Source organism: Scatophagus argus, chromosome 1 (genome assembly GCF_020382885.2).
Source record: "Scatophagus argus isolate fScaArg1 chromosome 1, fScaArg1.pri, whole genome shotgun sequence".
Taxonomy (NCBI): Eukaryota; Metazoa; Chordata; class Actinopteri; family Scatophagidae; genus Scatophagus; species Scatophagus argus.
This window is the reverse complement of record NC_058493.1, coordinates 1,652,599-1,667,807: the sequence shown is the minus strand read 5'-3', so window position 1 is coordinate 1,667,807 and position 15,209 is coordinate 1,652,599. Positions and strand designations below refer to the sequence as shown.

General features: G+C 40.8%; 1 protein-coding gene across 4 annotated transcripts in view; it reads right to left on the bottom strand.

The window, feature by feature from the left end:
* efl1 (elongation factor like GTPase 1) overlaps positions 1-15,209 on the bottom strand; it is a 100,462-nt gene that overhangs the window by 27,565 nt on the left and 57,688 nt on the right. For all 4 annotated transcript variants that reach the window (XR_006843257.1, XM_046387790.1, XM_046387659.1 and 1 more), the window contains exon 16: positions 4,248-4,379. Coding sequence is in view for 3 of the 4 variants with exons in the window: in XM_046387790.1 (XP_046243746.1) it covers positions 4,248-4,379 (132 nt within the window). In the remaining variant the exon portion in view is untranslated. The remainder of the gene's footprint in view (positions 1-4,247; positions 4,380-15,209) is intronic.

Sequence of the window (15,209 nt, the reverse complement as noted above, 5' to 3'; positions counted from 1 at the left end):
CTGGTATTTTATCTTTGTGCATTTTGTGTAAGGTCCTGCAAACCCTGCAAAGTCCTGCTTGGTCCTCATCTATCAAATCTGGTATACACGTCTCCAGCCTATTTGATAAAACTGTAGTATAGACTTTATAGTCAACAATATAGGTATAGGTATGATTTTGGCAATATTCTTTGTTTTTGTGGTTTGGGTTGTGATTATTGTTTCCCTCCAGGAAGGAGGAATCACATGTTTATTGTGCATCTAATTCAAAGCCAAGTGGAGCAGGGGTATCAGTTCTTTTTGAATTTCTTGTACCACTCAGCAGGAAAACCATCACTTATTTGTTTTAAGTTTTCCAATCGCTTTCTGAATTTCCTCTACTGTTATCTGTGCTGTTATGCGATTGTTTTGTTTTGTACCAATTGAGGGTAAATCTAAGTGAGTCTAGAAATGTTTTAATATCATTTAGGTTTTTGTTAGAAGATGTATTTTGGGCATAAAGTTCCTCATAATACCTAGTACCTAGTACCTAGTACCTAGTACATAGTACCTTGTAAATTGTTAATTTATTTCACCTCTATATTTTTTGTAACTGTTTATGCACACTTTTTGCACTCTTCTTGTGTTCTTGTGAGCTGCCACAACAGGTGAATTTCCCCACTGCGGGATCAATAAAGTTCATCTTATCTTATCTTATCTTAATAATCTGTAAAAATGTTTTCTATCTCTTGTTGTTGTGTTTTCAAGTCTACCTTGCATTTATGTTTATTCTCCAATTGTCTCAGTTCATCTACATATGTATTATATTGCTTTATCCTTTCTGTTTTAAGATTGCTTGACAGTGCAATTAGTTTTCCACGTACAACTGCCTTCAGATCAGTGTCACCATTATCATTTTCTTCTAAATATGTTTTGACATCCTTTTGAATTTGTTCTACAACAGATTTAATGTTTAATAATCCCACGTTTAGTCTCCATATTGTATTTTTTTTGCCTACTTTTCAAATGAATTTTTAGGTAAATGGCACTATGATCAGACACATCTGCTACTCCAATCCAGCGGTCTGTTATTCTATCTCTGTTATCTTTCTGCATTATGAAGAAATCTATTCTTGAATATACACAATGTGCCTCTATTGCGATGCTATCAAAAAGTGATTTGAAAAATTCCTTATTACTTTTGGGGGGAGCATACACATTCTCTAATGTCATCACTGTTTGGTCAATTACCTCTTTCGCTAAAACATATCTGCTTTCCTTATCTTTTATTTCTTAGTGAGGTTCAAACTTAGTGGCATTTGTTATTAAAATTGCAACTCCTCTTTTCCTGGAATTTGTATGGGAACTATAGAAGGTATTTTTGAACCCATACTTCTTTAATTTTTCATGTTCTGATTTTGACAAATGAGTTTTTTTGTAAGAAGCTTATCTGTGTCTTTTCCCTTTTGATTTTAGTCATGATCTTGGCTCTTTTGACTGGGTTACAAATGCCATTAATATTTAAGGACATAAGCTTAATTTCTTCATATGTAGTATCCATCTCTTTGTGTTTTATTTACGGTCTTTTGAGACCTCCACAGACACTCAGTTGAACCCTTGTGTCCACAAAACATTTTCATTAACAAACTGGACTTCCATAAAGAGGTACCAACCATCTTCCTTACCTGTTGTCCCTCTTTTTGTTCTGAGGGGGTATCTGTCTCTCATACTGAAAGGGTCCCCGTCTAGGAATGAGATATAACTCACACAAGATTGCTATTCTCATACTAGTCTTTGTTATTGTATACAGTCCAACCCTAGTCAACTTTGTGTTTCTATAACCCTCCCAGACACACCTTAAATCCACCTTGCACCTATGAGTCTCTGTGTATACCCCTCATACATTGTTATTTCTGAGTTGAAATTCTTGAAGTCGCCCTCGAGCTCGTCTGCTAGCCGCCCCAGCGTGTGTCCCGGACCTGTTTCCATTTCACTTTCGCGGTTGATAGACATCCCTCAGTGATCTCTCTCTCTCCTCCGCAGATTGTCCTGTTTTCCAATTTGTATCCTCTCTCTTGCAGATCGCGAGAAGCATCCTCTGCTTTGCCATAGGTTTTCACTTGGCCAGTGGATGCACATCTTGTTGAGAAGCATCTGAAAACAGATGCCTTCGTTCATTAGTATTTTCTTGATGCTCGTGTATGCTTTGCGTTGTTGCAGCATTCTCACCGAATAGTCCTGATCAAAATAAACTCTGTTTCCGCCCAGAGTGATTGTTTTCTTCTCCCATGCCTTTTTGAGTATCAATTCCTTGATTGTGAATCTCTGGAAGTTGACAACAACCGACCTCGGGGGGTGACCCGCTGTTGGTTTCGGAGTTAAGGCTCTGTGTGCACGTTGAATCTGGAGGTCGATATTGACACTGAACTCCTCTCTGAGCCTTCCTTCCAGAAACTGAGCCAGGGAGTCAGTGTTGGATTCAGTGTCCTCCTGTATTCCGTAAATCCGCAGATTGTTTCGTCTGGAACCGTCTTCTTGTCTTAAACTTTATTTCAAGTGTTAGAAGAGTTTTGTTTGGCTTGCGGGAGCTCTGTATTTATGTGACCATACTGCTCTACCGTCACGCTGGAAGAGATCCCCTTGCATTTTATTACCACTGAAATCCTGGTCCTGTTTCTAAATGACTGACGGTACATCAGGAGTGGATTTTGTTTGTATTATTTTAAGTCTGTGAAGACCCCGGAGCCCGTTGTCAATCTGCTACATGTCAAATCAATTTTTCCCATAGATGGTCTTTGTGATTTTAGGTAGTTCTTATCACACTGGTGTATGTTCAAGTGGTCATTTTTCTGGTAAGTTTGGTTTTAATTAGTTATTTGATGCTATAAAAAAAGAGTCATGATTTACAGCTGAGTCCTGCTGACAACTGGCTTAGACGGGAGTGTGGGCAGGAAGTCGATTCTGCCCAATCACTACTGTGCAGACTCCGGTTACAAATGATATCACCAGCACAAGATGGCAGCGCTCATATCCAGGATATTTTGGCTGCACTTTTGTACAGTGGGAAGAAGAGGAGATACATTGTCCATCTTTAAAGAGGCCCACTGCTGCAGATCACACAGGAACTTTATCAGAAGTACAGGACAGACACAGAGCACCATGCAAAAAAGCCAGAGCAGCAGCTCACCCCACAAACCTCTGTTTTTGGCTTCAGTTTCCTTTTCTTTGTTTGACAGTACAACACTCATGCTGCACATTTTCACATTTCCACTCCCTACACATTCCTCCCATCTGTGTGTTTGCTTATTTCAAAGAGCAGAGTTATAACACACTAAAGTCACAGCAAATCAGCGTTTTGTGTCTTAATGTTTAAAGACATTCAGTCATCATCAGATAATCAGAATAATGTATAAGAATGTGTCAGTATAATTAAAAATGTATTACTGCATCACGTTCACATCTTGGACAGGGAAGATAGATGGTTTGTGAGGGATGTGAAGGAAGCCATCTCTGTCCACCTGGAATAACCTTCCCTGAACGGAGGCAGCGGTCTGTGCCACCACCTGTTGACCACCTACAGTGCAGTCTTGAGATCCCTCCCCAGGAGACTTACACCTCATTCCCCCGAGGAACCATGTGATCCTTATAAGTCACATGATGAAAAGGTGGGTTGACGACCCATCAATGAACCGCACTATGGCTATTGGCTGATGGGCGAATCATTCCCACCTGGACAAATGAGATTCTAACGAGTCGCATGATGGCAGTGTGCGACAACGACCCCTTCAACCACCTGTCACATGTTGGCTGGGGGGGATCCACCATCTAGATTTAATACCTGGGACTCCAGACCAGTTAATCACAACTGAAGAAGTCTTTTGGATAAGAGGTGAAATGTGAAATGCTTTAAAACCTGAATTCCACTGACCCCAGGAGAAGCTCTTCTATGAAACATGACCTGGGTGACTGAGAATCTACATTATTGGATTATATTGGTGCATTAATGTGTTCACCACTCTAAGGTTGAAGCTGGTAAAGGTAGGTTAACCAGTGCTATTGCATTTTGTATAAAAATAGTCCCCAAAATTGTTAAATGAATGTAGTGAAGTAAAAAGTACAATATAGCAGAAAAAGGAAAGTACTGTAATTAAGTACAATGCCAGAGCAAATGTAATTTGTTTCTACCACTGACTGAATGGACATGTCTGTATTCAGTGTGTTACTGTTCCTGAATCAATAAATTATGAATTCAAGATTTTTTTAAAAAACAAAATCTTTTAAAGACCTACCTGGGTGTTTGGGTTCTATGGCAACACGCACGATGGGTGTGGCCTCAAAGTTGAGTGGGGTGAAGGGTGAGCAGGCAGGGGAGCTTGACAGGGTCGCTGACTTTAAGACGCACTCCTCCAGGCCTCCGATACCTGGTGGAAGAGGAACATCGACAACGATAAACCACATTACTGGGAGGTTAAGGTATGACCACAGGTGGGAAAAAAATGATGAAAAGAGCAAAACAAATAGAACAATAATTATTTTCATCTTCGGTGCCATCATTTTAGGGTGCCTAACTAAAAGCTTTCAGCACTTGTCTTCTTGAGAGCTAGAAAAAACCCAATATGTTTCTACACATTGTGCAGCAGGTTTAGTCTTTGGAACGTGCAGTATTAGTCAATTCAAGTCAAGTCAAGCCAAGTGGTTTGTTATTGTCATTTCAGCAGTTTACAGTAAGTACTGTGAACAGTGAAAAGAGACTATGTTCCTCTAGGGACCAGATGCTACAGTACACTACACAAAAGGTCAACACAATACTATGTATATACATGTGTATACATGCTATACAACTGTAAATAATGCAAACAACAAGACTGTACACAGTGCACAGTGTAGCTGTGAGAGCCCAAATGCTTCTGGATCTTTTGCCAGATGACAGAAGACTGAACAGTTTGTGTGGCAGGGGTGCAATGCTGATGGCTTTGAAGATGCAGCATGTGGTGTAAATGTCCTTGATTGGGTGAAGAAAGACCTGAGGGATCTACTCAGCCGTTCTCACTACCCGCTGCAGCGCCATTACCATACAGGATGCTCTCAATGGTCCCCCTGTAAAATGTGGTGAGGACGCAGGAAGGGAGATGAGCTTTCTCTAGCTTACTCAGGAAGTGGAGCTGCTGCTGGGCCTTCTTGATAGCGGAGCTGGTGTTGAGGGAACAGGTGAGATTCTATGCCAAGAGGACACAGAGGAATTTGATGTTCTTTACAATCTCCACAGAGAAGCTATCAACGTTCAGTAGAAAGTGGTCACTGTGCACACTGGTCCCCAAACCCAATCTCTTTGGTCTTTGTCAACGTTCAGTTAACTTTGCACCAGTCCATTAGCCGTTGCCCTCCTGTCTGTAAGCTGACTCATCGTTCTGGCTGATGAGACGCACCACAGTCGTGTCATCTGGAAACTTAATGATGTGGTTCATGCTGTTCAGTAGTGAACAACAGAGGGCTGATCATACAGCCTCATGAGGCTCCAGTGCTCAGTGTGGTGGTGTTGGAGAAGTTGCTGCTGATCCAGACTCTCTGCGGTCTCTCAGTTAGAAAGTCCAGAATCCAGTTGCAGAGGGAGGTGTTCAGGCCCAGCAGGCTCAGCTTTCCAACCAGTTGCTGAGGGATGATGGTGCTGAGCTGAAGTCTGAAAACAGCATTCAAACCTAACTGTCCTTATTGTCCAGGTGTGTGAGACCCAGGTGTAGGGGTTCCAAGGTTGGGGGCAGCAAGTCCCTGATGTTCCTCACGAACAACCTCTCAAAGCAGTTCATGATGTAATGGGTTAGTAGTCGTTGAGGCAGGACACTGCTGACTTCTTGGGCACGGGAATGGTGGTGGTTGCCGTGAAGCACTTTGGGACAATGGCACGGCTCAGGTGTTGAAGATGTCCGTGAGAACATCCACCAACTGGTCTGCACATCCCCTGAGCACTCTGCCAGGGATGTTGTCTGGCTCAGCAGCCTTACGTGGATTTACCCTGCATAGAGTCAGCTGTGATGAGATGTAGCACTTGGCCAATGGGTGGAGGGGTGGATTTCCTCGCTGCCACGCTGTTCTGTGCCTCAAATTGTGCGTAGAAGTCGTTCAGCGCATCTGGGAAGGAAACAGGTGTTACAGACCTTTAGTTGGTGATGGCTTCGATGCCCTGCCATAAGTGACTGTCCTTGAAGCGGCCATGGATCCTCTGGGCATGTGCACGCATTGCCTCTCTGATGGCCTGGGACAGTTGGTTCACGCTGTACTCAGCGCCACCTTGTCGCCAGCTCTGAAGGCTCTATCTCAGGTCCTCAGCAGTGTGCGCACTTCCACGGTCAGCCACAGCTTCTGGTTGGGACGTGTGGTGGTCTCTGAGACAGTGATCAACGCACTTACCAATATAGCTAGTCACTGATGATGCATTCAACTGACTTAAAAAATGTAACTCTCTATTGAGAGGTAATGTGAGGCAAATGAGTTTGCAATCCTAAAAAGCTGAAATGTTGAGCAGCCCAAACAGGCATACGTACAGACACATTTTTCATTGCAACACTTTTCTTCTAGCTGACCATCTGATACTGTCTTTCAGTCATTTTACTCTCTTTGGCTTGTTTTTAAGTATATATCTAACCAATTATAACTGAGGAAATATGGTAACTGTGTTTTGCTGAAGAACTGCTCTATGTAGTAATATAATTACAACCACAAAAGAAATGAACCTTGGAGCTTTATGCATTCTCCTGATTATAGTGCTTTTTCATGCTTTTTCTTGCTTTCATAACAAAGCTGGAATTTTAAATAGAAGTAGAAAAGTTAAACAATCAATACATCTAAGTGTTCAGTGGAATAAAACTGATGATCTGCTGGAAAGATATGATTTCTACTAATAAGACCCAAGTAAACAGGGAGTAAGAGTTGCTGCTGGGTTGCTGCTTGCCAATTTTTTTGTTATGTTATGTCGGTAAGGTCACTCAAAAAAAAATCCCAAAGAATAAAACAGTAAGCTATAGGCAGAGCTTGGAAGAACATCTTGAGATTTATTTGGAAAAGGATGAGAGCCTCCAAGAAGAAAGAGACTAAGGTTTCTGTTCACAGTTTCTTCTCCAGCCTTTAACACAATCCAGCTCCACACTGGAGCAGACAAGCTCTTCTCATATCTCAAGCTAAATCTGAATGTTGTAGGCAGGGTACTGGACTGGTTTATTTACAGATCTCATGGTGTTTCCACTGTTCTTTACACAACTATACACATGAAGAGCAATGCATTTGAATTCACCAGTTCACTCTCATACAGGAGAATCAAATGTAATACAACAGGTGTCAGAGATCTTTTAAACCCTGTAGCAAAAAGTGGAGAAACCAGAAACTTTCTTTCACAGCTTTGAAAAACAAGTAAAAGATAGATTTTACCTTTAATGACATTTGCAAATTCGTTAAGACAACAATTTTTGATACTTTCATGGCAAAAGACTTGGCACCAGCACCCATCTCTCAAGTTTCAAATGCTGAGACACTTAGAATCCAGAGACTTGAATCATTCAGACTTTGACTCACAATATCTTGATGAACATTTAGTTGAGCATTTCACCATTTGACCGAATGGATACACCACTTAACATTTCTTCATTATGGAAGGGTTGCATCTATTATACAGTGTGTTTACCTGGTAACAACAAGAGGCCTTTTTCATGATATGAAAATTATGACGCTGACTTTGTTTGAAGTGCTGATCTGCAGATCAATAATGACATAATCATATGAGAATCAGAGTGGGAGGCTACATTGTTACACTTCCTTTGGACTTCCATCAATTCATTAAAAGAGCTACAGTGCTGCCTTGCTCTGTTCATTTACATCTTATTGCATGGCAACAATGACAAGGCTTCACATGAGGAAAGAGATCATAAAAGAGGATGTATGAGGAGTGACATGAATGAAGGCAAAGCATCAACATATGCAAACAGATGTGCCTCTGCGATCAAATCTGATTCATTTCAATTTTAAACCTGACATCCAAAAGAAAACATGAGAATAAAAACAACTTCTGGAACAATATTGTATTTAACACAATGTTGTAATCTCCCAGACACACACAGACAATTGAAGACGAGTACATTCATAATTCACACCACAGACACAACCTACAGCATTAATAAAGAATTAAGAATAAAGCAAAGCCTTATCTGCTCATGCCTGGGCTCATCTCATCTCTGATGTCCATGTGGGAGTCAATTTATTGGTAAAACAACCATGTCAAACCAATAAGGGCCACATGCAGAAATGATCATCTGCTGCCAGACTGCAATGATACGGAACACCTGTGGCATTACATTTATGCCGCATGTTGCAAGCATTATTAAACATGCCATAAGCAAAATGTATTATTACACACATCCAGATATAGGTGTTACTTGCACAATACAAGTCCTTCAGCGACCAAGAGTTGTACAGACAGCTGTGAGCAAGAGACAAAACATAAGAGAGACAAAGCAAACTACAAGCAGCAAGCGCACAAAGCACCCACTGCATGTGAAAGAGTTGGAGCTTGGTGGATGGTGCAGGACATGCAGCCTGTCACTGGTAACTCTGCCCTCCAAGCTGAGTTCTGCTTGCACAGCTTGAACTGGCTTGTGACTGAAACGAAAGAACACCGTGGGCCTTCTTATGATTGGTCATTTTCAATGCAATCACACCCTCCTCTGAAATTTGATCCACAGCTTTTTGTTCACTGAAAAAACAGGCAGATTGTTTGTCCAAAAGCTTGTTACTTCAAAGAACCGAGTCCTGACAAAGAATGTTATTTTTGTAACCTACTTTAGATGAAATCGGGAAAATAGCAATATTTGATGAATATACTGTTTACAAAACCACAAATGAGAGAAGAATTGGGTTGGAAAAATGCTAGAAGCCAGAGATGTTCTGCGGTCCAGGCCCCACTGCTCAGTGTACAAAAACAAAACTTTGTAACTCAATCCACTGTATCGATGAAACTGGATCATTCCTTATGTAGAAAATATTTTCTGACTTTCTCTCTGATGTCCACCAACTGCTGTGCCTCATCTCTCTCTGTAGGTTATGGAGGTCCAAGAACCTAATCTTGCTCTGAGATTTAACAAAGTCATCTATGTATGACTGCGCTTAAAGTGACCAATCACAACATGGCCGTTGCCTTCATCTAAAACCGTCAAAAGTAAGGTCATTTTTGGCAAGCAAAACTCAACTCCAACAGCACAGTTATCTGTGAGAGGATGTATCATACACGGTGGCTGCTTTGTTTCCGTGCACGTGCCATTCTTTGCCTCCCTGTATGTTTTGCTTATTGCATCAGGCTGTCCATTGTGCGTGTGGTAGTTAGAATCTTGTTTGTTGTTTTCAAATGGCAAAAGCACCCTCCCACCATATGTGGGATTCAGAGCCGATCGTCATAGTGATGCTTCATGAAGCTTCACGAAATCATTTTCAACAAAACACAAAGGAGAAAAAAGGAGCGAGGGGGACAATGGATCAGATATAGCCAACATGATGTTTTCCGCAAACTAGCCAAGGTACTTAATTGCTGAGGCTAATCCCAAAAAAGGGACACTAATAGGTGAATGAGCAAAAGACAAACTTCCACAAATTTACATCACTGTGTCAACCTTCCATAAAAAAATAAGCAACACAATAAACATAACATTTTCAAGAATATAGTGAAATTGAGTGTAACAGCCCAAATTAGGGACACAAGGCAATACCGTCCATTGGACCATCTACTTTGGGACTGGCCATCCAAGACAGCCCAAATAATCTGGATCGCCCCCTGGTGGCTGGCTGCATTATAGGTCATAAACATGTCAAATAGACAGTGTTTTGGGGTTTTTTTTTCCCCCAAAGATTTCTGACATTTAAAGTAGCTCTTATCACACTGATTTATGTTCAAGTGTTCATTTTTCTGATAAGTTTGGTTTTAATTAGTTATCTGATGCTATAAAAGGAGGGAAATGTCATGACTGACAGCTGAGTGATGCTTACCATTGGGTCAGACGGGTTTATGGGTGGGAATTTGATACTACAGCTGTACTGCCTGATTACTACGGTGCAGTGTGGGGCTCTGAAAGACTTCATCATATGGCACTACTCCTATCCGTTATATTTTGGATTCACTTTTGTATAGTGGACATGAATATGCTGCTTCCATCATTACATATGTCAGCGGTTCAAACTGAGAGAAATCTGTAATTTTAAGATAATGGTGTGTATCATTTGTTCATCTGTCACCCTAACATCAGGAGAGAGTCAGATAGTGAAAAAGGAAGTTGGTGAACGTGACTGTTACCTTATCTCTGGACATTTTTAATTTTTCTTCTCATTTAATTAAAGAGTTTGGTCTAGACCTGCTCTAACTGGAATGTGTCATGAGATAACTTTTGTTGTGAATTGGCGCAATATAAATAAACTGAATTGAAATTAATTGACATTTCAGTCTGAGTTGATAGGTTTAGGTTGATTGTTTAACAATAAAGACAACAACTCCCATTATCCAAGACTGCTTATGTCTTTTGTTTTGTTTTTAATGAGAGAGCCCTCGCAGCAGAAATTAGATCACGTGCGTTCAACTCGAGGTAATTTTGACTTTCATTTCTTTGCTTTCCTCATCATGCTTCCTCATCTCATCTCAGCACCACTAATCACTTTCTTCTGTTGCTCACATTTCCTCTGAGCTAAATTTTTCCTCATGTGATCAAAATAGTAAAAAAAAAAAAAAAAACCACAAAAAATAATCTATACATAAGGGGCTAAGGGGTTGATCACTATTCATCATCCAGCATTCACTGGGTGGAAGCTGAAAATGACTTTTTTTCCCCATCTTTGTTTGACAGACACCAGATGCACAATTCACACACATGCAGTCATTGTTTTGAACAAAATGCGTAGCTTTGCATCTGGCTGGCTGCTAGAGCAGATGCAGGACATTGTTGGCTGACTACTGCGTAACTTGACACTGTAATTACCCTAAGGTGACTCAATCTCTATAGGCCTTCCAAGCCACCAGAGAACAATAAAAATGAGGGGAAAAAAAAAAAAGAAGGAAAAACTCAGAGGGGATCAACCTGCCCACAACCACTGTCGCGGACACACAACAGACTCAGTTTGAGGGGAAAGGCAATAGCTGCAGAGCTGCAACTTGGATGACTTTCAACAGGCCATAACAAAGCATCCTTTGAATATGTATCACTGGAAAACAAGCATACACACACACACACACACACACACACACACAAATGCTTACTAGCTCCCACACACGCTATTCTCTGGCTGTTCTAAGAAAAGCATGGACAAAGACAGATGCACCGCAACTCCTGCACTAAGGGCACATTTCAATGAATTGGTCAGACACAAAACAGGTTTTTCGGGGATCATATCAATGTGACCATCTGTACCACTGTCTACAGGCAAAATCTCAAGTCCAAAACACACTGTCGGAATACAATGGGACTCATTTACATTTTTTTTTTTCTTATCTTTCTCTTAAATCAGCTCTGAAAAACTTAACAAGAGGAGAAAAAACTAAGAAAACTAATAACTAAGAAGTATGATATGTTCTTTTATATGCAAACATCATATTATGAACACGCATTGTTCTCAAGTCTGGATAAGTGGATACATGTCCCAGGCAATGTGTCATTAGTATAAGGACTCACATTCTCCTTTATGCAGTAAAGTAAGAGCAGCAATCGCTTCTGGCTTCAAATTAATTAAGTTCAAGAGTCTGAGGCTGGCCCAAACTGAACTGCCTGAATGCACAAAAGAACACACACACACACACACACATACTGTATGCACACACGTCCTAAAGACCAAACCTGCTTGTCTGACTACAGAGCTCAGGATGACTCAAGCCTTAAGACATTTCCTCCAACCACATGCACAATTGGCCGTGATTCCGGTTATATAAAGATGATATTTTCCCCCATGCTCTTTACCCCCCCACCCCTCCCCAGAATGAGACGGAGGGCATGTTGCACAAGACAATAATCTCTAATCTCTGCTTTTTTTTGTGACCCTAACTTTTTGAAGATGTATTGTTCACAAAAGATTTGAGAGAGCACAAAACAATACGGGCATGGTTTGTAAAAGGAGGACTGGAACTGTACATGAAGGAGGACAGAATCATGACTGTAGCAGACGATTTATACATGCAAGAAGAACTGTGTCACTGTATCTGAGCCAGCAACAGGGATTCTCATGCTTGTAATGATCAAAACTGCTTGTGCTCTGAGAGAAAACTCAAACTGAGAGGAGAAAGTCACCGTTTCAATTCAACCCAGATATGAAGGTCATCGTGTTAGCTAGGGTAACTGAATGAGGCAAACAGATGGCTCGTCGGTGAGAACTCTTACAGCAGTCAATTACTTTCTCTAAACGAGTGACGAGTGCTCAGCTATAAAAGTAGTAACTCAGATAAATCATTAAAACTTTGTGTGTTTTTACATGCTCCACAGTAACAGAGCCTCGCCTTAAGCATGATAGGGAGCAATGTGCCAAACAATCTGTCTACAAAGTTTCACTTGAATCAATTTGATTTCCTTTTAAGTGCTTGACAGTGATTCAGGCTAGGACCGGGATAAATGAGGAAGCAGGACCAGCACTGTGCCTTATACACTGATGTAACAGAGGAAGTCTGACAGTCTCAGGCAGCATCACAGAGCCAGACGTATGGCATTAATTAGGTTAAATTTCTTGTCATCTTACAAAAAAAACGTCTTGAGAGGGGCTACAGCAGTGGAAAAAACTGCAGTTTGAAAAGCAATAAATATGATGTGGGGCTGGAGATTGTTAAATGTTTTGTGTGGATCATGTTTTATTAAGTACAAGGCCAGAACCTCAGAAATATGCTCCCTTTTAACAACCTATGGAATTTCCCTTGAACTGGAAAGTCCCCCTTAAGCTTCAGAAAGCCAAGTGTGTGTGTGTGTGTGTGTGTGTGTGCGCGCGTGTGTGTGTGTAGCCTAGATGTGAGCATATTATGAATGCACTGGCAGTAGTGAGGGAGCTGCACCATTGGCCACATAACACATATATTACTATATCACTAGTGTTGCATGATATGGCTGTATACACACACACACACACACACACACATGTTCAGGTCCACTCTTCATACTCGCTGAGGACAGTACTAAATAAGGACAAGCTCCATTAATGCCTTTAAGAAAAATGCAGTGTGTGTTTCTACTACATGTGATCAGTAATGTTCTGACAGTAAAGCAGAAAAAAACACACCATCCATACTTTCTTTTCCAATGTTACACCTAAACTATATACTGTCTGTGCACGTGTGTGCGCATGTGAAAAGTACTTAGGTAAATGCGCTGTGTGGCCTACATGAAGGCATTCTCACAAGCTGCCAAGCAACTCTGTCTGTCTGAACACCTTCCTCATGACTCAGCCAGGGTCTGTGTGTGGCTGAGTGAGATGGTAATGGGGCCCGCAGCCTGACATACGTCAACAGGGTAATGCTTGTGTGGACAATGAACAAAACAGCCCATACATTCATACCACAGTCACCTTTGCTTTTTAAAAGCTGGGGGTCTGACGCATGAACTCAGACAAACGTGTCCTCCAATCCCCCATATTTCAGGCTCCAAATCAAGAACCCTGCTTTGTGACTTACAATCTGACAAATGACTCACCTGTGAAAGAGCTGCTTTTATTGTCACGCTCCAAATGGAAGCCACAACTTTCTCCTTAGTGTGGGCGTTTTAACATCTGCATCAAGTAAGAGGCTCTTTTCTCACCTTCATTAATCTACACCTGCAAAATGAAGACTGAAACCACACACATTTCAAATCCAATTCATGCATTCACCAGTCAAGCCACTTCCAACACACACTGGTGAGTATAGCAGTTGAATGCACCTTGTGTTCATGTAATGTCAGTCAGAAGTACACAAAGTGAATAAAACAAACAAGACATCCACATATAAAACACACCTTTGCCACTTCAAGAAAAAGACAGCAATCAGTTTGAATGTCAGCAGTTTGCTCATCAGCTGTTGAGGAGTGACTGGTGCAGTCAGCGAAGATGAGGTGTAAAACCTTAAGGTATGGATTCAACACTTCACTTCAGTCTACAGAAAGAAAGAAGAAATTAACTCCAGGATTTACTGCCAGTCTGAACAGAAGCACACACAACATCGAACAACAGCGAACATCTGGAGAGAGTCTTCTCTACTGTCAAGATGTGTCAAGATCATCCAAACCTAAATCTAAATCGAATTTAATTTGACCTTCAGTTTTAAGGTCTCCATTCAGTTTCAAATTTTTTTCAGCAGTGACAGCTTTTATAGCATTTTTAAACTACCATATCTGGATTTGTAATGATCAACAGATCTTTGGTGTTTCTGCTATGTCAACTGACAAAATTCTTAACTAATTAAAATTATTATTAAAAAAATATTAATTATTCTTTATTAATTAAAAAAATAGGCTACATGGGATCAGGTGTGATATAACCACCATATTTTCTTGTGGAACGTAAAACACCAAAGCTATATGGTCAAATTAAATAATTTATTTAAATTTTAAAATGTGTTTTCAGCAGCCTATTCTGAACGAACTTAAAAAACGGGGTGAGGAAGAGAAGGGGAACGACAATCGCTAAAAGTCCCCAACTACACCAGACACAGTGTACTCCAGGGTCAATGCCCAAATAATATATATTTATACCAATACTTTGTAAAGGCTGGATGAAGGTTAACGGGGGAGTAATTGGATTACTTACAAACAAGCATGAGAATCCCTATAACCAGTATTATTATTATTATTATAATTATTAATATAATTATTAAAAAAAAATAGATACACTATATAGACAAAAGCATTGGGATGGGGCTGTTTTCAGGGTTTGGGCTCGGCCCCTTATTTCCAGTGAAGTGCTTCAGCATACCAAGACATTTTGGACAATGTTATGCTTCCAACTTTGTAGCAACAGTTTGGGGAAGGTCCTTTTCTATTCCAGCATGACCCATCAAACACCTTTGGGATAAACTGGAATGGAGATTGTGAGCCAGGCCTTTTGGTCCAACATCAGTGTCTGACCTCACTATTGCTCTGCTGCATGAATGGGCAAAAATTCCCACAGAAACACTTCAGAAAGCCTTCCCAGAAGAGTGGAAGCTGTCGCGCCATTACTTTTGTCCATATAATGTATCTTTAAATTATTAGTGACTTTGAATGTTTGCCAGTAGTATAACAGCTTTC